Genomic DNA, 17,010 nt, shown 5'->3' with positions numbered 1-17,010 from the left:
ATATTTTTTTAAATCTGACAGTAAAGAAAGAAAAAATTCTGCCTAAAACTAAAGGAAAAACACAAAACGAGGCGAATCTTATTGCTCAATCAGCAATCCATGCTCAACTGGATAACTATAATACGGTTTCCGGAGGATGAACAGCACCATGACAAGTTTGGAAGCTATAACATCTGAAACTCAGAATCACTTTAACCAACTTAGTTTTTGTACTGAATGATTTTGGTAGCCTTTGTCCTATCAAAGGTTTTTAAAACGATCAATCTCATCATTCTCGAAAACAAGTACGAAATGCACCGCCCACTAATTTAGTTTCTCGAAATCACGGAGTCTTTTTCTTCAGCCTTTGTCCCGTTCACAAGCGGGGTCGGCTCGTCGTGATCGGTTTCGCCATTTGGCTCTATCGAATGCCTGATCTGGGTGCATTCTCAAGGCTTTTAAATCCCCATCCAGCGTATCAAGCCACCGTTATTTCGGCCTGCCTTTTGGTCGTTTACCATCGACTTCGATGTTCAGACCAATCTTGGCAAGTGAATTCTCGTTTGCACGAATTGCGTGACCATACCATCGAAGACGCTTCTCTCGCAACTTTTCCACCATCGGTGCAACCCCATAACGATCGCGGATATCCTCATTTCGGATGTTAAGTCCTTGGGTGGTTAACGTAGGTACCTGTCGTAGAGACTTAATCCTACGGTCTTCTTAAGACACGGATTGATTTTGTGACCACAATCAAAGCCCCGCTGTGACAAGCAACAACGGTACCAGTCTATACGAAGTGCATGGCTTAGCATTCATAGTGGTGGATGCAAGACCTGCCTAAATCTCTACCGAACTAAGGAGTACGGCACCCGTGTTGAAATGTAACACCACGCCGAGGCCTGAAGGTCTCTTCTCGCTTGAGCATCACAGCCCCCATGAAGCTCCTAGGGGGCCGACCGCAAACAACCAAGCTGTACTCATATACGACGGGAATTCTCCCGAAGTATATGAGTCCAGGGGCTACCTCGGTTCCCATGGTACCAGTATACCCCTGGTAAGGTTTCGTGGCAGAAGCCACTTCAGATGAGTCCCCGTGCAGACTCGGGTCTGATCGCTCTAATTAAGCCTTGGAGCATTTGCCTACTGCATCACGGCTGGCAAGCCAATGCGATACAGCGTTTTCCGGTGCCACCACGTGGAGGTTCTCCTCGGCCACTTAGTTTTGGTTCAGCCGACAGGGTTGCCGCCCCGTCTTCCTCCCCGCCACCTCTGAGCACCTCATTTCGGATGTGATCAAAACGTGTCACACCACTAGTCCAACGTAACATCTTCGTCTCCATTACCGCAAGACGCCGTTCATTGTCTTTTATAGTTCGCCAACACTCAGAACCATAGAGAGCGACAGGACGGACAACATTGTGTTAAATTTTTGATTTGAGACGTTCGTTGATACGTCGATCACAAAGAACACCAGTTGTGGAACGCCACTTCATCCAGGTTGCGTTAATGTGTGAAGCAATTTCATAACACAGTTTTCCATTGTTTAGTTTAGCATTGACCCGAGGTATTTAAATCGCTCAGATTGATTGACAGTGATTGTGCCTGTTTCATGGGGATCGGTCGTTAAAAATTCAGTTTTGTTTAGATTCAATCCCAAAATGTCCCAAAATGGGATGATCGCCTCATGCAACATGGTCTCATGAGGCGATCATCCCATTTTGGGACAAGTTGCTCGAGATCAGTTTTGCTATTAGATGCTAGGAAATCATCATCACAATTCACATTTCGAAATTCCGGAGAAAAATGAGTAACCTTCGGACACGTACTTTGCGATTGCCCTGCTCTAACTAGAGCCAGACAATGGACACTAGGCAAACCATTCTTTGAGGACTTCAGAGAGATATTGAGTTGCATTGTGGGACAGTTGCTCTCCTTCCTAAATGCTACGGGCTAACTTTGAAGATTTAAGCCGGCTGGACTCTGTTTCCCTTGCTCTTACCACAGCAGTTATGCCATCAAAACGGCGCATCAGAGCGCTAACTGGGCTCCTTATAGTGGCCATGATACCTAACACAACTACTTACCCTTAGCGTCACATGCCACCGAGGCTCAATCGGGTTCGATAGAGAGGAGGCGGAAGGTCGTGGTTTTTAAGTAGTCATGCCAGATATCTCAAGCATCACCTTGCATTGCTTTTCATCTCATTCAAAATAAAACAGTTTTCACATTAAACGTAGATAATAATCTCTTTATATTTTTCTTCTTTAAATGTTACACAAAAAATGAAAACAAATATCTGTATCTTTCTAAAACAAAAAAGCAAAAACAATCGTAAAATGTGATACAATATACTTTTCGTCTAAATTGCTGAGCCACGAATATTCTAGCTCAGACAATTCAATCTCAAAAATACCACAGCAAATTAATCTATTTAAGTACATACAATACAAAAGTTCTATTCTTCTATTTACAACCGTCTCATCTATCTTTACTCTGATATCTCGTATCTAGTCCTTACACTAGTCATCTACTGCAATCATTCCTCGACCCAAGAGTGTTAATTTAGCGTCTGGTCTTGGGCAAAAGTGTAAGTTTCGTAGATATTGGGCTGTTAATACTTAAAGATGAAATGGGGTTGGTATATTCGGTAATCGGGTTGTTCAGTCGTTGGCTACTGATTTGAGGTAAATCCTTTGGCAAGACATTCGGAACGGGAGGGGGCATTTCTCCACGGAAGGGTCCAAATTGAGGGGTATTTCGAACAAGTTGTTCTACTTTGGAGACTCCGCTATGTTTTTCGTTTATATGTAAATGCGGGGGTGGATTATTCACCAAGGATGTATCTAGTACGGCTTTCCCGTCATATGCAACCACTGCACCGTCAGGGATGGCGACATTCAGCTGGATTTTTGGATCAGGAGGAAGGTAATAGGATTCGAAACGCTCAGCTGCAACTGCCATTTTATCGTCACCGTTTTCAAAGTCCATGTCTTCTAAATCGCCGTGGTTTTTCTGGTGCTGGATGGATTTTCGAACAATTACGCTGGAGTTAGTGCTATCTGGTGGAGAAGGGATGAACATTGGTTCAAATGATTGGCTCTCTTTGTCCTGATTAAAAAAAAGTGCTTCACCTTCGGAAGCATCGTCAACTTCCGGAACATTATCGTCCTGTCTGCGATTGGTAACGGCATCAACATCTTCGTCGAAATCGTCATCCTTGCGCTTTCGGAGGATTGGTTTGAATCCTCCTTCGACTACAACTGAGTCTGGTTGAAATCCGGTGTTAACAGCTGGTTTCAGAGATGATGACACGGGAAGTTCTTCCTTTATTTCAAATGGGATTTTGAAGAGCATTGGCTTTGAGTTGTATTTGTCCTGGTCTTGAACCCGCTTAATGAATGGCTTCTTTCCTTTGACGTACGGTCCATTATGAATGACACTTGGTATCGGCTTTGAACCAAGAGGAGCTGTATCCACATATGGGACCGGGATACTACTATATTTGTTTTTTGATTTTAGAAGAGGCTCATTGCTACGGGGTGGCACTCCCAGTTCCGTTGTTTGTCCTAAAAGGAGGACGGATGCAATTGGATCAATTGGAAAGGGACCGTTTTTTACAAAAGGTCTCATTATTGGTGGAACTGGTTTTTTGTAATGATTTACTATCACAGATGGTTGTGGCAAGACAACTGGGCGTTGTGGTCTGAAATTGGGACGACGTTCGTATTGCATTGGTGTTGGACGACGTCCAGCGAGTTTAACTGGACGGAATACCGGAGGTGTTTGTGGTGGTTTTAAAAAAGGCGAAATTTGAACATTAGGAACCACTAAATGATCAACTGGAACTTGAACGTTATGGTCTTCAACTGGTTTATATTGGACCTCCCCTTGCAAATATCCTGGAGTGGACGCTAGTGCTTGTGGTTGGTAAGGAAGTTCAAATGATTTATTCTGTTGGGGATATTTGATACTCTCCTCTAAGGCTTCAGCCGCACGAATTCCATCAGTTATAAGTTTTGTCAACTCTGTCGAGTTTTTTAATTCAAAAAGTAGTTTTGGAGGGGCTTCGTTCATATTATGATTCTTAATCAAGTCTTTTTCATGTTTCACGAGAAAGTTATCATTTGGTTTGACTTTTGTTTCGTGACGAATTGAAGGTTCAGCAGTCATGTCGTCTTCAGGTTCGGCAAAAACTTCATCGATTTCCGACGCTTGGCCATCTTCACATGAATCTAAGACGTTGATTCTCCAACCCAGATACCTATGAGTGAAGCATTGATAGTAAACTGTATCAGGAGTTGATTGATCAGGTGTCCAAGTAATGATTCCAGGTTCGCCTTCGTCACATTTGAGGGTAAGGGTACGTTGATATGCACCGAAGGAGAGATAATCATCAGCCGGTGGGCCATCGATGTCCGGTGTCCAGTTGCAAAGTCTACCAACGCCAGTTGGGATTACGTGACCAGTTCTGGAACGTTTCACTCCGGCATATATGCGAACATTCTGTAAAAGAGAATAATTTCACATTATATGTTATTTTTTTTTTTGGGGTAATGACAAACTGAATATTTATAGGGAGAAGAAAGAAAGGTTATTTCGACAAAAGGGCGGGCGATGCGACTCATGTAGACATATTTATATAAGGTAGTAATACGCGCGGGAGCGAGTCAAAAATTGCTGGACATGTGGAGCAGAACAGACAGGGACTCAACGGTATCCCTGATAAAACTTTAAAATGGCCTGTTACGCCAAGGTCACACATATTTGTGGAGCTGTTCAAGGAATCCTTGTTGTTGGAATCTTCCCCATGTCTCGGGAACGCTAGTAGCATTTCTTGTTACTTGACTCTAGTCAACCTGGAAAGGTGAATTATCGGAGTACGGATCTATGTGACTTTTGAATACTGCATGAAAGATGCCAAAGGGAGCAATTGTCTATTAGAGCTGTCAAACCCACAGTTTGGCTTCCACAACGTCCAAATTGGTTACTGGCTTCGGTCGAAATACGTCACAGGAAGGGGTAGTGTGCTAAAGTGCTGCACAGTGATTACTTTGGATGTGAACGATGCATTCAGTTCTTAGAGTTTTCTTCTAATTAGATGGTTATCCATAACGATTAGATACTCTGATAAGTTTAGTGGTAGCAGATGTGAATCCAATGTCGAACCTGTGGCCTTGGAGCTGGTTTATGACAGGATTTCAGTTGAAACTAGATAGTATTACAACTGAGAAGTGCTCTGGACCAACTGAGTTTCTGATGTTAGGTTCCAGGACAAAAACGTGGATTGGTACTTAGATGGAGCAGAAAACCTGGGAATCGCCCGCTAAACTACCACCAACAGCTCTACTACCAAACCCCATCTCCACTTCTACGTGGTTATCGCTGGGAGTTCTTTCTTAACGAAAAGATGCAGACGAAGAAGAATGAAGTCTCCTACGCTAAAAACGGGACAAATTGTACCAACTGGTCACATGATTGAGGGATGGGTAGGACTGACGCTATACACTTAGAACAATTGTTACGAAGCCACAAAACGAGCCTGGGACTGAATGGATTTTAAAACGATGAACCCGCCAACGAATACAGATGGATGTATGATGATTGAGCGTTACAAGGAATGCGCGGAACGGCTTTCCAGAAGAAGACCCACTATACCATATATAATAGCGGCCATCTAGTAAACCATGTATCCCGGGTAGGTTTCCAAGTCGGCGAAAAAGAAACATAAGCGAATGGCTGTGCCCTCTGCTCCTGCGAGGAGAGGAGAAGAATACCTTCTACGAAGCAATAGAAAGGATCCTTGAAGCCTGCGCCATTTATGATATAAACACCATACTTGGACATTATAATAGCCAAGTCCAGTGTTCAGGAGAGCGCTAAATACAAGGCCCACATGAGATTGATTCAAATCAACCTCAACAACTGTGAGGCGGCTCAAGACCTTCTCTCACACACCGTCCGAGAGAAGGGAATTGACGTTGCCATTACTTGTGCAACCACGGTGATGGTGTCTGGATCAGGGACCAGACCGGTAAAGCAGCGATATGGGCGTGCGGCGGGCAGGCCATTCAAGAAGTTATGCAACGTTCGGAAGCTGGTTTCGTGAGAGCAAAGATGAGCGGGATTCATGCCTACAGCTGTTACGCTCCTCCTCCTCGTCCAGCAACATTTGGTGTTGGACGCAAAGAGTCATACCCCGAAAATCATAGAGGGTGAATTCAATGCCTGGGCCTGTGAGTGGGGTAGTCGAAGGACAAACGAGAAAGGACTTATCCTGCTCGAGCCATTTGCCGAGTTGGATGTTGTACTTGCCAATGTTGGGAACTCATTTATGTTCAGAGGGAGAGGTCTGAGCTCTATCGTCGACCTCGCATTGGCAAGGGGAACTACCTGGTATGTCAGTGAACATTTCATACGATCTTTATTAAAGTCGCTGGTGAGCCAAGTGGCGAATTGAATGCTCGCAGAAAGCGAGTAGGGATGTCGGGCTGGACGATGAGGGTGTTCGAGCAGGATACGTTCTCTGAAGCTCTGGCAAGTCATGATGACCTGAATGGCACGGCGACCGAAATGGCATCAAGAATCATGCGATGGGTGACTGAGGCATGCGACGCTGCTATGCCCAGGAGGCGAGAGTTTGCAAGCAAACAGCCAAACTATTGGTGGAATAGTGAAATCGCGGAGCTAAGATCGGTATGCCATCGAGCAGGAAGGCAGTTCCAGCGATCCAGGGGAAGACCCGATAACGAGGGGCGCGAACGGGATTATAGGACGTTGCGTGGTAGAATAAAGGAGGCCATTCGTAGAAGCAAAAGAGATTGCTTTAGGCGACTGTGTTTCCACGGCTTCTACAAAAAATTGTAACCACGCTCTTTCCTCACCATACAGGGAGCAGGTTTCAAACGGAGGCCCAGTTCGATGAGGATGTAAACCCTAACGTTACCGGGGAAGAACTTCCGGAGGTCTGCGGAAGGATCGGCGATGGCAAGGCTCCGGGTTTGGATAGCATCGGTAATGAAGCGCTTGTTTCCAATCGTGGAAGGAGAATGGTCTAGCGGATGAACAATATGGGTTCCGGAAAGCTCGCTCTATTGTTGGCACGGTGGGAAGAGTGGTGGACTTGTCTCGAGAGGCAATGCTTTCTGGCAAGTGCTGTGCCGTGATGACGGTGGATGTAAAAAATGCATTCAACTCCTCCAACTGGGTCCGCATTAAGGGACATCTATTACAGCTTTGACGTTCACACGGCAGAGCTGAAATGGATGTGTCTTTCTAAGATTATTTAACTCCTCCGTATATTAAAAAAAAGCCAAGTACAGACGAAGCCCGTATTCAGGGGATACATTGGCTCCCATCACTTACAGGAAAACACCGACGATAACGGACTGTGGATTAATCAATTAGTAGTGTCACACGAAATCGACGTTGGAAGTACCTAGCTTGTGCGGAAGATCGTCCGTAACCAACAAAATTGACCACGTGTTAATTGAACGTCGTCACCGCTTAGGCTTGATGAATAAAGATCCTGGAGAGGAAGCATCGACAAATGATTCTCATAACCGCTTGAAAAACGTTATCATTGATACGACCACTGACATATTCCACTTGACCTATCAATAAAAACGTTCACATTCCAATGAAATGGAAATCATCGTGCTCACGAAACGTGAGCGTTGTGAACTAGAGGTGGAGCGCAGCTATTGTGATTGTGATCTGAATACCAACGTGGGCTTTGACAAAACCTTACTCGGCACTTGTTTTCTGCCACTTTCATATATGCGTCCTTGTTGGTATATTTCAGGGGTCAGTTGGATTACGACTGACCGAACATTTAATTATATCGACCATAGTGCGATTAGGTTTGGGAGTTGTCTCGGAGATCTTGCTCTCGTTAAGCAAGCAGTGGGAAAGCTTTGTTGCTATGCATGTTAATGTTTATTGGGCCGGCATCAAAAGTGTCTTTAGTTCTGGCGCGAATGAAGTTGTAATTCACGTTCGAGAAGGACAGCACAAGGCCGGGCCAACTATGGGAAGGCTGAGGCAGATCTGTAAAAGTAAGGACCAATTGCTCTGTTGTTCACTGCAAGCGGGAATAAAAGCCATGCGCTGGAACTTGGAACCATGATATAGTATGAGAAGTGCTATATACCGTGGATTGTGGCAAAAAGAACTCTGCAATTGCATTAATCAGGGAAGCAAGAACTGACACAACAATGGTTTTACTATTGTATATGGTATCACTTAAGAGCTTGCAGGTGTTCGTCAGCCTTTGGAAATCCTTAAGAGGGACGTTAATGATAAGCTTCCCATCCACCCATTAACTACACGGATAACATCCGACCGTTCTCTCGCTGATTCATGGACTCATGGACAACAATGGCTCTATATTTATGGCAACCAAACGTTGTGACGACAGATACCAACTAGCTAGCTGCACTTGTCGGGGTTTGCCAGGTGATCGAGAGCTTTCGAATCTTAAGATGGATGCCAACTTCTGATCCGTCGTATAAGAGATACAAACCATTATTGTGTCTCATTTACCTGTCTTCGCCCATATCTACTGAGTCTAAAATTCTCCAATGCACATGGTGTCTTTTTTTGGGTTTCTGTCATGATTTTAGTCTTCTCTTCATTTATACTTAGGATCTTTTGGTAACTGGTCGAGCTTAACCAGGGTTTTGGTTGCTAAGGAAGCCAAAGTAGTGGCAAAACGGCTGAGAAGAATAAAGCGGAAACGGTGCTTATGAAAAAGTTTGGAAAGGAAGTATCAACATGTATCACAGCAAAGACCGTATCATCACAAACTCAGGTCAGGGCAACTGCAATATACTGTGATAATGTAGTCAGTGATAGGATGGTCCTGATAAAGATGTTCCCAAATATCGCAAATAGGCTGTTGATAGCTTTTTAGTACCCTGCGTAATGCTAGTTTGCATAGAATGCCGACAATGTGAATGTTGTCCCTGCTTGACCATTCAGCACGATTCGGCATATGCCACTGCTGGAATAATATCAATCGACAGTCTGGCCACTGCTACATCTAAGATAGAAGCCCAGTTCTACTGAATCAATGGAGTCGCGAAGAAGGAGGCAACAGCGATCTGCACGATCGGGCCGGGTTGTTGATGCTATGAACAGATTTTTAAAACGAAGGCCTGGATGCAGACAAAGTATGGAGAGATTGACTATAATGGGTGAGAGTGTACAGCAGAAAGCATATAGCTTCAAATTGTTACAGCTACAACGGTATCCCGTAAGAGTCAGAAGACATTTTCATAAATTTTTCCAATGATAGAAGGAGTGTAGAGGAGATATTAAGTAGTATGGTTGCTCAAGAAAATCTAACGAGGAAATGCAATGAAGTTCTGAACTTTTCGAAAAAAAAATTCGAAGTTCTGCGTGGAAAACGCAGCATTTGAAATTTTTTCGAGACTAATCTCTAGCCTCATGTTTTGCTCTTGAAATGCCATTTCAAATATTCTTCTTCTTCCTCTTCTGCAGTCTTTGTTCCATTCCGAAGCGGGATCGGGTCGTCTAGTAGATTGCGCCATTTTGTTTTGTCAAAGATTTGACTTGAATCTAGTCACGAGGCATTCAAATCACCACCTAGTGTCTCAAGCGACCATTGTTCAGGCTGGTCTTTTGGTCGTTTCCCATCGATTTCGATGTTCATTTCAATCTTTACAAATTAATTCTCGTTAGCACAAATTACGTGACTACACCATCGAAGACGTCTCCCGCGCAATTTTTTCACGATCGGTACAACTCCATGTCGATCACGGATTTCCCCATTTCGGATGTTATTGCAACATCTTCGTCCTCATTGCCGCGAGGCGGCGTTCATTATCTTTAATAATTGGCCAACACTCACAGTCATAGAGGGTTATCAAGAATATTTCTGCGTTCGTATTCGGTTACCAGTAAGAAAAGAATAAACAATAATTAAAGTAAAATTTACTTACAGCTTTTTCTTCTTCAGTTTTGTATTCGTATCCACCAACTGGGTCATCTGAGATATAGAATGGATGATATTTAGCTGGAGTTTCAGGATCATTTCCACCTTCAACTACAAACGTGTAGGTTTTTCCTCGAACAACATTAATTTCTGGGATGAGAAGTCCGTTGATGTACCATGAAATGCCCCATCCAACATGTCCTAAATTTAAAAAAAATGATTATATTAAGCTAACTCCTAGCCTTGTATTAAATTAAAATATTTTTTTTTTCTGATTTTCGATAAATAAAAAAGGTAATAACGCAGTTTCCATTTAAAATTAGAAAGTATGACCAACTCTTACCTGTTATCGCTGGATATCCATGTTTACCGCCTGTTGGTCCCATTTGAGCATAAAACACACCATCTTCGGGTTCATAACACTGAATTGGTGGAATTTCCCAGGCATCCTTCGAACTAGCTGGTTTTGGGGTCGGGACAGGGCGTCTACTGGGAGTTCCAGAACCTCGTGGTGGTGGTGGTGGGTCTCTACTATGTTGAGGTTGCTGTTCATAATAATCATCCTGTTTGTGCTGTATCTGTGGAGTACTTTGCTGATCATACTGTGGCTGAGCAACTGGTCTTTGACTAGTCTGTTGTGGTCGTGATTCATAATATTCATCCTGATTCATTTTATAATCGTCTTCAGGCATTGGACAGTTCCAAGTTGGTTGACGACCAAAATCGATCAACTGATCACCTTTCGTGTATTTAGAGTGGAAGGATACTTCTGCTCGTTCATTTAGCGGACCAATAGCCCAGACTATTGCCTGGGAACCGTTAAGATAAATTGGTAAATCAAGATGGTCTGCTGCTTTAAGTGAACGTTGGTATGTAACGATGGAGTAACCGTTGACCATCGCAGCGTTAAGAAGGCGCACGGAATCCGTTCCTTCCTATAATACAAATGTTGGTTAACAACTGCCTATATGACGTCATAGTTAAATATTTTACTTGGATCCGGGTGTCTGGACAGCTGCCATGTTTTCCGGAGCACTGTGACTTGGCATCTAAGTAGTAATCGACTGCGAATCCTTTTCCTGATTCCCTGTCAACCCCAGCAACTACTGGATCAGCCCCAACCATTACAGTTTTATAAATATTTGGTGAAACTCCAAAGGCCATGTACTCATTGTTATCTGGAATGGTAGAATTTTGTCTAATTATTATATTCAATCATGTAACATTTTGCAGTGGTTATAAATGTATTCCGTAATAGAAAATCTATCAGGCAAATTGTGCTGCACTTATAAGGTCGTTGTTTCAAGCTTTTGTGTCAATTAACTTTGAATAATACTCAAAGAAGGCAAAGGATAAAAGATAATGTAAACCAATTTTAGAAACGGATATCTACTCTAACATTGGGGAGTCCGTGACCTCCGCGCCGACAATTCATTAGCGGGAGTGATGACTGTCAGAGGTACTCGAGTCATAGTATCGACCAAAAGTTGATTGATTGATAGAGTAAAAAAAACTTAGGGACGGGAGGCGTAAATATCGCAGAAGAGGCTGATAATACAGTAGACAGACCGATGTTCACAAAATTATTCTGCCCCAAAACGGACGGAATCTGTAAGTTCGCGACATAGCATGCATGGTGTAACTCAAAGCCAAATGTGAGTTATAAGAGCAGCGGCATTAGGAAAAGCCAGTCAACAGCGGAAGCACCATGGCTGTCAAATATCCAGCGGACGGATACACGCGAGCTAAGATAGACGGCGTAGGCATATATATGTAGATACTAAGCTTCATCAACATTGACGACAAATGAAGGCAAAGAAATGGTAAAGATTCTACCATCTATTGTATGTCGCCATATTCGAACAGTTAATAATTCAGGAAACCAGTGCAAACCGTTGCATGTTGCTCAGAAGAACTCAGAGGAGGATGCAGTTCTGAGGTGAGCATCCAAGAAATTTGACAAATCAAGTTGTATTTAAGGAGCTACACATTCAATGTATCAGCGCCAACTTTACCAGCGATGTTCGAGCTCTCTAGCATACCGATCAAGAATGTTTTCTTAGGTCTTTCAAAGTTCAGTAGCAATTGGCAGCAGCTGAACATAAACTGGTATGACTGTCGGAACAAATTTAAATAGTGCATATATCGCCGCTTATAATATGGCCATAATTTTTCCAAGGAATCGGTCAATTTCATAACCAGGTTTTCTGAAAACACCCCTGGAGATTGATATGTCTAGTCCCAAAAGACCACCTCACCATTTGTCCGACGCTAACGGAACCGGATTTAATACCATTGTCCTTAGGTTATATATAATAACAAATTGGAGAATAAAAGTAAAGAAAATAAACGAAAATATAACGCGAATAATATGAAGTTGGGAAAAGCAAAGACAAAATTTCAAAAATGGTCAAATCACAAAATAAAAGTTCGATTGGACGGAATTCAAATTTCAAAGGGTAGAGAATACCATTCATAAATACATATAGGATTGGTAGTCGTAATTTGGTAAAACTACTCCACAAGAATGCTGGCAACTTGATATTAGCCGTCAAGAAAATTACCACCGAGAGGATCAAATCAAGTGTGAACTAAAGACTATCGCAAAGCGAGAGGAGTTGTGGACCGCGTGAAGGCTATATATTTCGCCTAGAAGGCGTTGAAAGTATTGACAAATTTCGACGCTAAGGAAAAGTCGGAAGAGACACTGAAATGCATTGTAGCGGTGGTAAAAAGAAGAAGGAATTTCCTAGAATGTATTGCTAGATAAAGGCTTGGCATCGTATTACTTTTAGGAATCTGCTTTAAACGAATTTGTGAAAAACAATAGACAGAATTGAGACTAGAAAGGTGATATGGTACACTTAATTATGGTCGTCGGTCCTTGACAATCTGTTTCAGTTTACCCAAGGATTTTCCGAAAAGCTTGCTCCTCCATATCAACACGACAATCTAGCCCGTATTACGACTAAGTTGTTTGTTCAAGATTGTGTCCGGCCAGAAATCATGAACCACCTTCGTGTGTTGCGGAATAGTCCCCGCTTGATATTGGCGTTGAAACAGTTACATTTCGAATCTTCGGGAATCGGTGTGTTTGGGGAAAGATAACATCGTCCATTGAATCCCATCCATGGAGAAGCCACAAGAAATAATCTTCTTCATCTTTTTTAGTCTTTTTTTCGCTCAGAAGCGGGATTGGCTCATCAAGACCGGCGACGGAGCCAAGAGGCTTTCAAATCACTATCAAGCGTATCAAACCGACGCTGCTTCGGACGGTCTTTGCTTCCAGTTGCTTCCCATCCACTACGATCCTCAGACCAATCTTGGTAAGTGACTTTTCATCAGCGCACATAACATGGCCATACCACTGAAAACGACCTTTTTGCGATTTCTTTACGATCAATGGAATCGTGGATGTATGAAATTCGGCTATGATCATAGCGTGTTACACTACTACTTCAAAGCAACATTTTCTTTTCCGTTATGGCGAAGAGTCGTTCATAGTCTTTTTCATAGTCAGCCAAAACGCAGAACCATAAAGGGCAGCAGGGCGAATGACACAGTGCCTGTTTCATCGGGATCGGTCGTCGAAAACTTTGTTTTATTTAGATTCAATCAAACAAGGTCTGTTGCATGAAGACTCCACTGCTCGAGATCAGCTTTGCTTTGAGACACTAAAGAGACGTGCATAAAATAGTGTATAAAACGATAGAGGTGACAGTGTCCATAACAAGAAACAAGTCGGGAAGACAGAAGCTGCACATTTAAGGTATGTTGTGTGTATTTCTTATATAAAAATGTTTGGGTGGACATTTGTCCCATTAGAATCAAGTGTGTAACATATATGCATATATTATGTCAGAATAGTCTCTTTCGCGTGCTACTGACTTTGAAAGTCATAGAATTTGCAGTGAAGCGACAACCTTGACCTATTATAATTTTGCTAGTGGTAATAGCGCGAATTCCACCAGACTTGGTAGGCTCATTCTTTAGATTATAACCTATATTACTGAAATTTCATGATTTTAGGATGAATTTAAGGGGGTTTTGCAGTCAATTGCGGAAAATCATTGTAATATACTATCATTAATTTTATTTGAAAAGATATCTGTATGGAAGGTATTTTGGACGCTAAGCAGTTTACTGAATACCTTTAAAAGACAGGTAAGAGAGCGCTAGCTTGATGGCCATGCTTTACACAGTGTTTCGCCATGAGTAACCGAGGCTTGATTGGCCATTATTTGAAGGATATAACAAATAGAGTTGTCAAGGATGTGTTCAAAAATCTTCATGGTATGGGAATAAATCGGATCTAGCTGTAATTGAATATTCTGCTGGATTGTTTTTCTTTTTCCAAATTGCAACGTCGGTACTTTATTGCCAGTCAGATGGTATTCTTTCTTTCTCTATAATCCGGTTAAAGAATTCATTGAATCACAGTGTTGTGTTCCAGCTTTCAACTATGCAGAGCTAAGATCCTTGAAATGGCGTTGAGAGGTGGAGTTGGTTCCAATGTCGATAGCGCTTGTGTAAGCATAAAGATGAACAAATCCTTCCTTTGAAATCTGCTACAAATATTTCCGCCATCTGTCCGTCGTGACTTGTCTATAGTTAAGCAAAGTACAGTTCTTTCCATTAACTTCAAAAGAAATAATATTGGTAAGAAAACGCAATCCTAATGAGTTCCGTTTTCGACTTCGAATTCCCCTGAAATTTTACGTTGTCACTCTGATCTTTGAAGTGCCCTCTTGCACAGACGACTCCAGAAACACTCATTCTTGCGCTGTTAGGAAGTTTTCTTGATCGAAGGAAAGAAAGAAAGAAAATTGTTCGGGCCTTCTCCTTATCCTTTCTTTAAATTGAAATTTCTACTCCCGATCGCTGCCACCCGAGCGGACCATTACAGAAATCTTTACGATAAACTGAACACTCGGGATGGCGAGGGAGATCTGTATCGCCTTGCCAAAACCCGAAATGAACGGACACAGAATATCGAACACTTCTGTTGCGTTAATGACAAGAACGATATTTTGCTTACCGGCCGACGAGCCACCACAGATAGATAGCGAGAATATTTCGAGCAGATTTCAACCGAAGAATTTGCTCATCCTCCACTTCTACAATCATTGCCGACATTTGGAGCAGTTCTATCTGTCAGCCCAATCGAAGTCGAGGAAGCAATAAAATGAATGAAATCGGTGAAAGCAACAGGATCGCAACCTAGATGAAGTGGCGTTCCATAATTGGTGTTCTTTGCGATAGTATCAACAAACGTCTCAAATCTAAAATTTACTGCAACGTCGTCCGTCCTGTCGCTCTCTATGGTTGTGTGTGTTGGCCGACTAGAAAAGACAATGAACGGCGTGTTGCGGTAATGGAAACGAAGATGTTGTGTTGGACTAGTGCCGTGACATGTTTTGATCACGCCCGCGATCGATATGGAGTTGCACCGATTGTGGAAAAACTGTGAGAGAGGCGTTTTTGATGGTATGGTCACGTAATTCGCGCTAACGAGAATTAACTCGCGAAGATTGGTCTCAACATCGAAGTCGATGGTAAGCAACTAAAAGGCAGGCCGAAACAACGGTGGCTTGATACGTTGGATGGGCATTAAAAAGCCTCGAGATTGCTTCCAGATCAGGCATTTGACAAAATAAAATGACGAAACCGATCACGACGAGCCGACCCCGCTTGTGAACGGGACAAAGGCTAAAGAAAAAGAAGAACTTTCCAGAAACCATAAGGACTGCAACTCCACGGGAAGGTCCTGCCAGCATTTGTATTGTTTCGTTCGCTTTGTTCTGTGTTGAATTGACGAGAGGTTAGTTTCCTTAAAGTACACTACCCTTTTCTCCTGTTTAGCTTCCTCAACACCTCCCTTCAATTCCCCATTTCTCATCCCGAAATTCAGTTATTTTAAAAATAGACCTGCTAACTAAAGCTGACTAAGGCGAAATGTTGTGCATGCAAAGAAGTTTTAGTGTTCCCAAAATATATTCATTATACCATGTGTGCGTTCGACAACTGACTATTGTAAAAAGGCTCATGCGTTCTACTAGCTACTGTGTATACACAGATATTCGAAAGAAATTTACGGTCTGTCTAGATAGTCATTATGTATCTCAACGACTTCCTCTCTTGTCCTACACGGTTATTTTCGCCAATTTTTTAGGTTTTTAGGATAGCTCTCCACTCTTGTCAACTTCAGCCACACCGAATGATCTTTCAGACGATCGCTAACACATCGAGGTCATAAAGCTTAAAGGGGAGATGTTCCCAAGCGAAAATACATTTGATGGGCAATAAAATTGAACCTTGCCAGTCAGGTATCTTTTCTTTAAAGGACAGAATATTGAATCCGAGCCGCTTTTTTCGGACCGAACTCTACAGTAAGATATCTGACCCCAAACGCAATCCAGAAAGCGGTTGGACTAAGTGACAAAACCCTAATGAATTTGGAATAAAATGTGGATTCAGTTTCAGAATAACGAGGATATTATGTTTTGTGTATATGCATATGTTACTTCCAAATGTTCCCGACCAACCCTGCACATAAATGATACCAAATCAATTTCCGTTGATTAATTGTTTGAATCAATAAATCTTACCAGTGTTATATGGCCATAAAGTAGTAAATTTTTCTTACGGGTTTTGGTTTTCCATTGTTTAAATTAATTATCTATCAGTAGAGATCTCAATTAAGCCCAATGGTATTAATTGAATATTTTCATTATCAATTTCTATTACTACGCAATGGAGTAATTCGAAAAATCGTGAGAAAGTATGAGTTATTATAAAACAGAAAAAGATATAATAACTGATCAGTACTTACCTAGTTTCGCAACTAATTGCACGACAACACTTTCTCCGGCCACGGCCCACCTTACTTCAAAAGCCAGATCATCATAAAGCACTTCACAATTTAGTTTTGACTGTAATCAAGAAAATGGCCAGAGGAAAAAATTACATTATAACAACTTCAAATTGATGTTTTTGAATTATAGCACAAAATACTGACACTGGGTAATAGTGATCGCGTATATACTGTAATGTGCATTTTGTTAATGTTTAAA

The 17,010-nt window shown here is 42.2% G+C and overlaps 1 protein-coding gene across 2 annotated transcripts in view; it reads right to left on the bottom strand.

Moving 5' to 3' along the window:
* Positions 1 to 2,210: 2,210 nt before the first annotated feature.
* The window catches only part of LOC119651111 (protein Skeletor, isoforms B/C), an 83,751-nt gene continuing 68,951 nt past the window's right edge, over positions 2,211 to 17,010 (bottom strand). The window contains exons 5-10 of one of the 2 annotated variants that reach the window (XM_038054478.1): positions 16,770 to 16,869; positions 10,931 to 11,115; positions 10,281 to 10,872; positions 9,945 to 10,138; positions 3,114 to 4,485; positions 2,211 to 3,041 (exon numbers count right to left, since the gene is read on the bottom strand). In XM_038054478.1, coding sequence (XP_037910406.1) covers positions 2,545 to 3,041; positions 3,114 to 4,485; positions 9,945 to 10,138; positions 10,281 to 10,872; positions 10,931 to 11,115; positions 16,770 to 16,869 — 2,940 coding nt within the window. In that variant the 3' untranslated portion in view covers positions 2,211 to 2,544. Of the gene's footprint in view, positions 4,486 to 9,944; positions 10,139 to 10,280; positions 10,873 to 10,930; positions 11,116 to 16,769; positions 16,870 to 17,010 lie in introns of both variants that reach the window. The other variant, XM_038054477.1, reaches the window with a different exon arrangement.

This window comes from Hermetia illucens, chromosome 3, assembly GCF_905115235.1.
Source record: "Hermetia illucens chromosome 3, iHerIll2.2.curated.20191125, whole genome shotgun sequence".
In the NCBI taxonomy this organism is placed as follows: Eukaryota; Metazoa; Arthropoda; class Insecta; order Diptera; family Stratiomyidae; genus Hermetia; species Hermetia illucens.
Note: the sequence above shows the minus strand (reverse complement) of the source record. Positions and strands in the feature narration are given on the sequence as shown.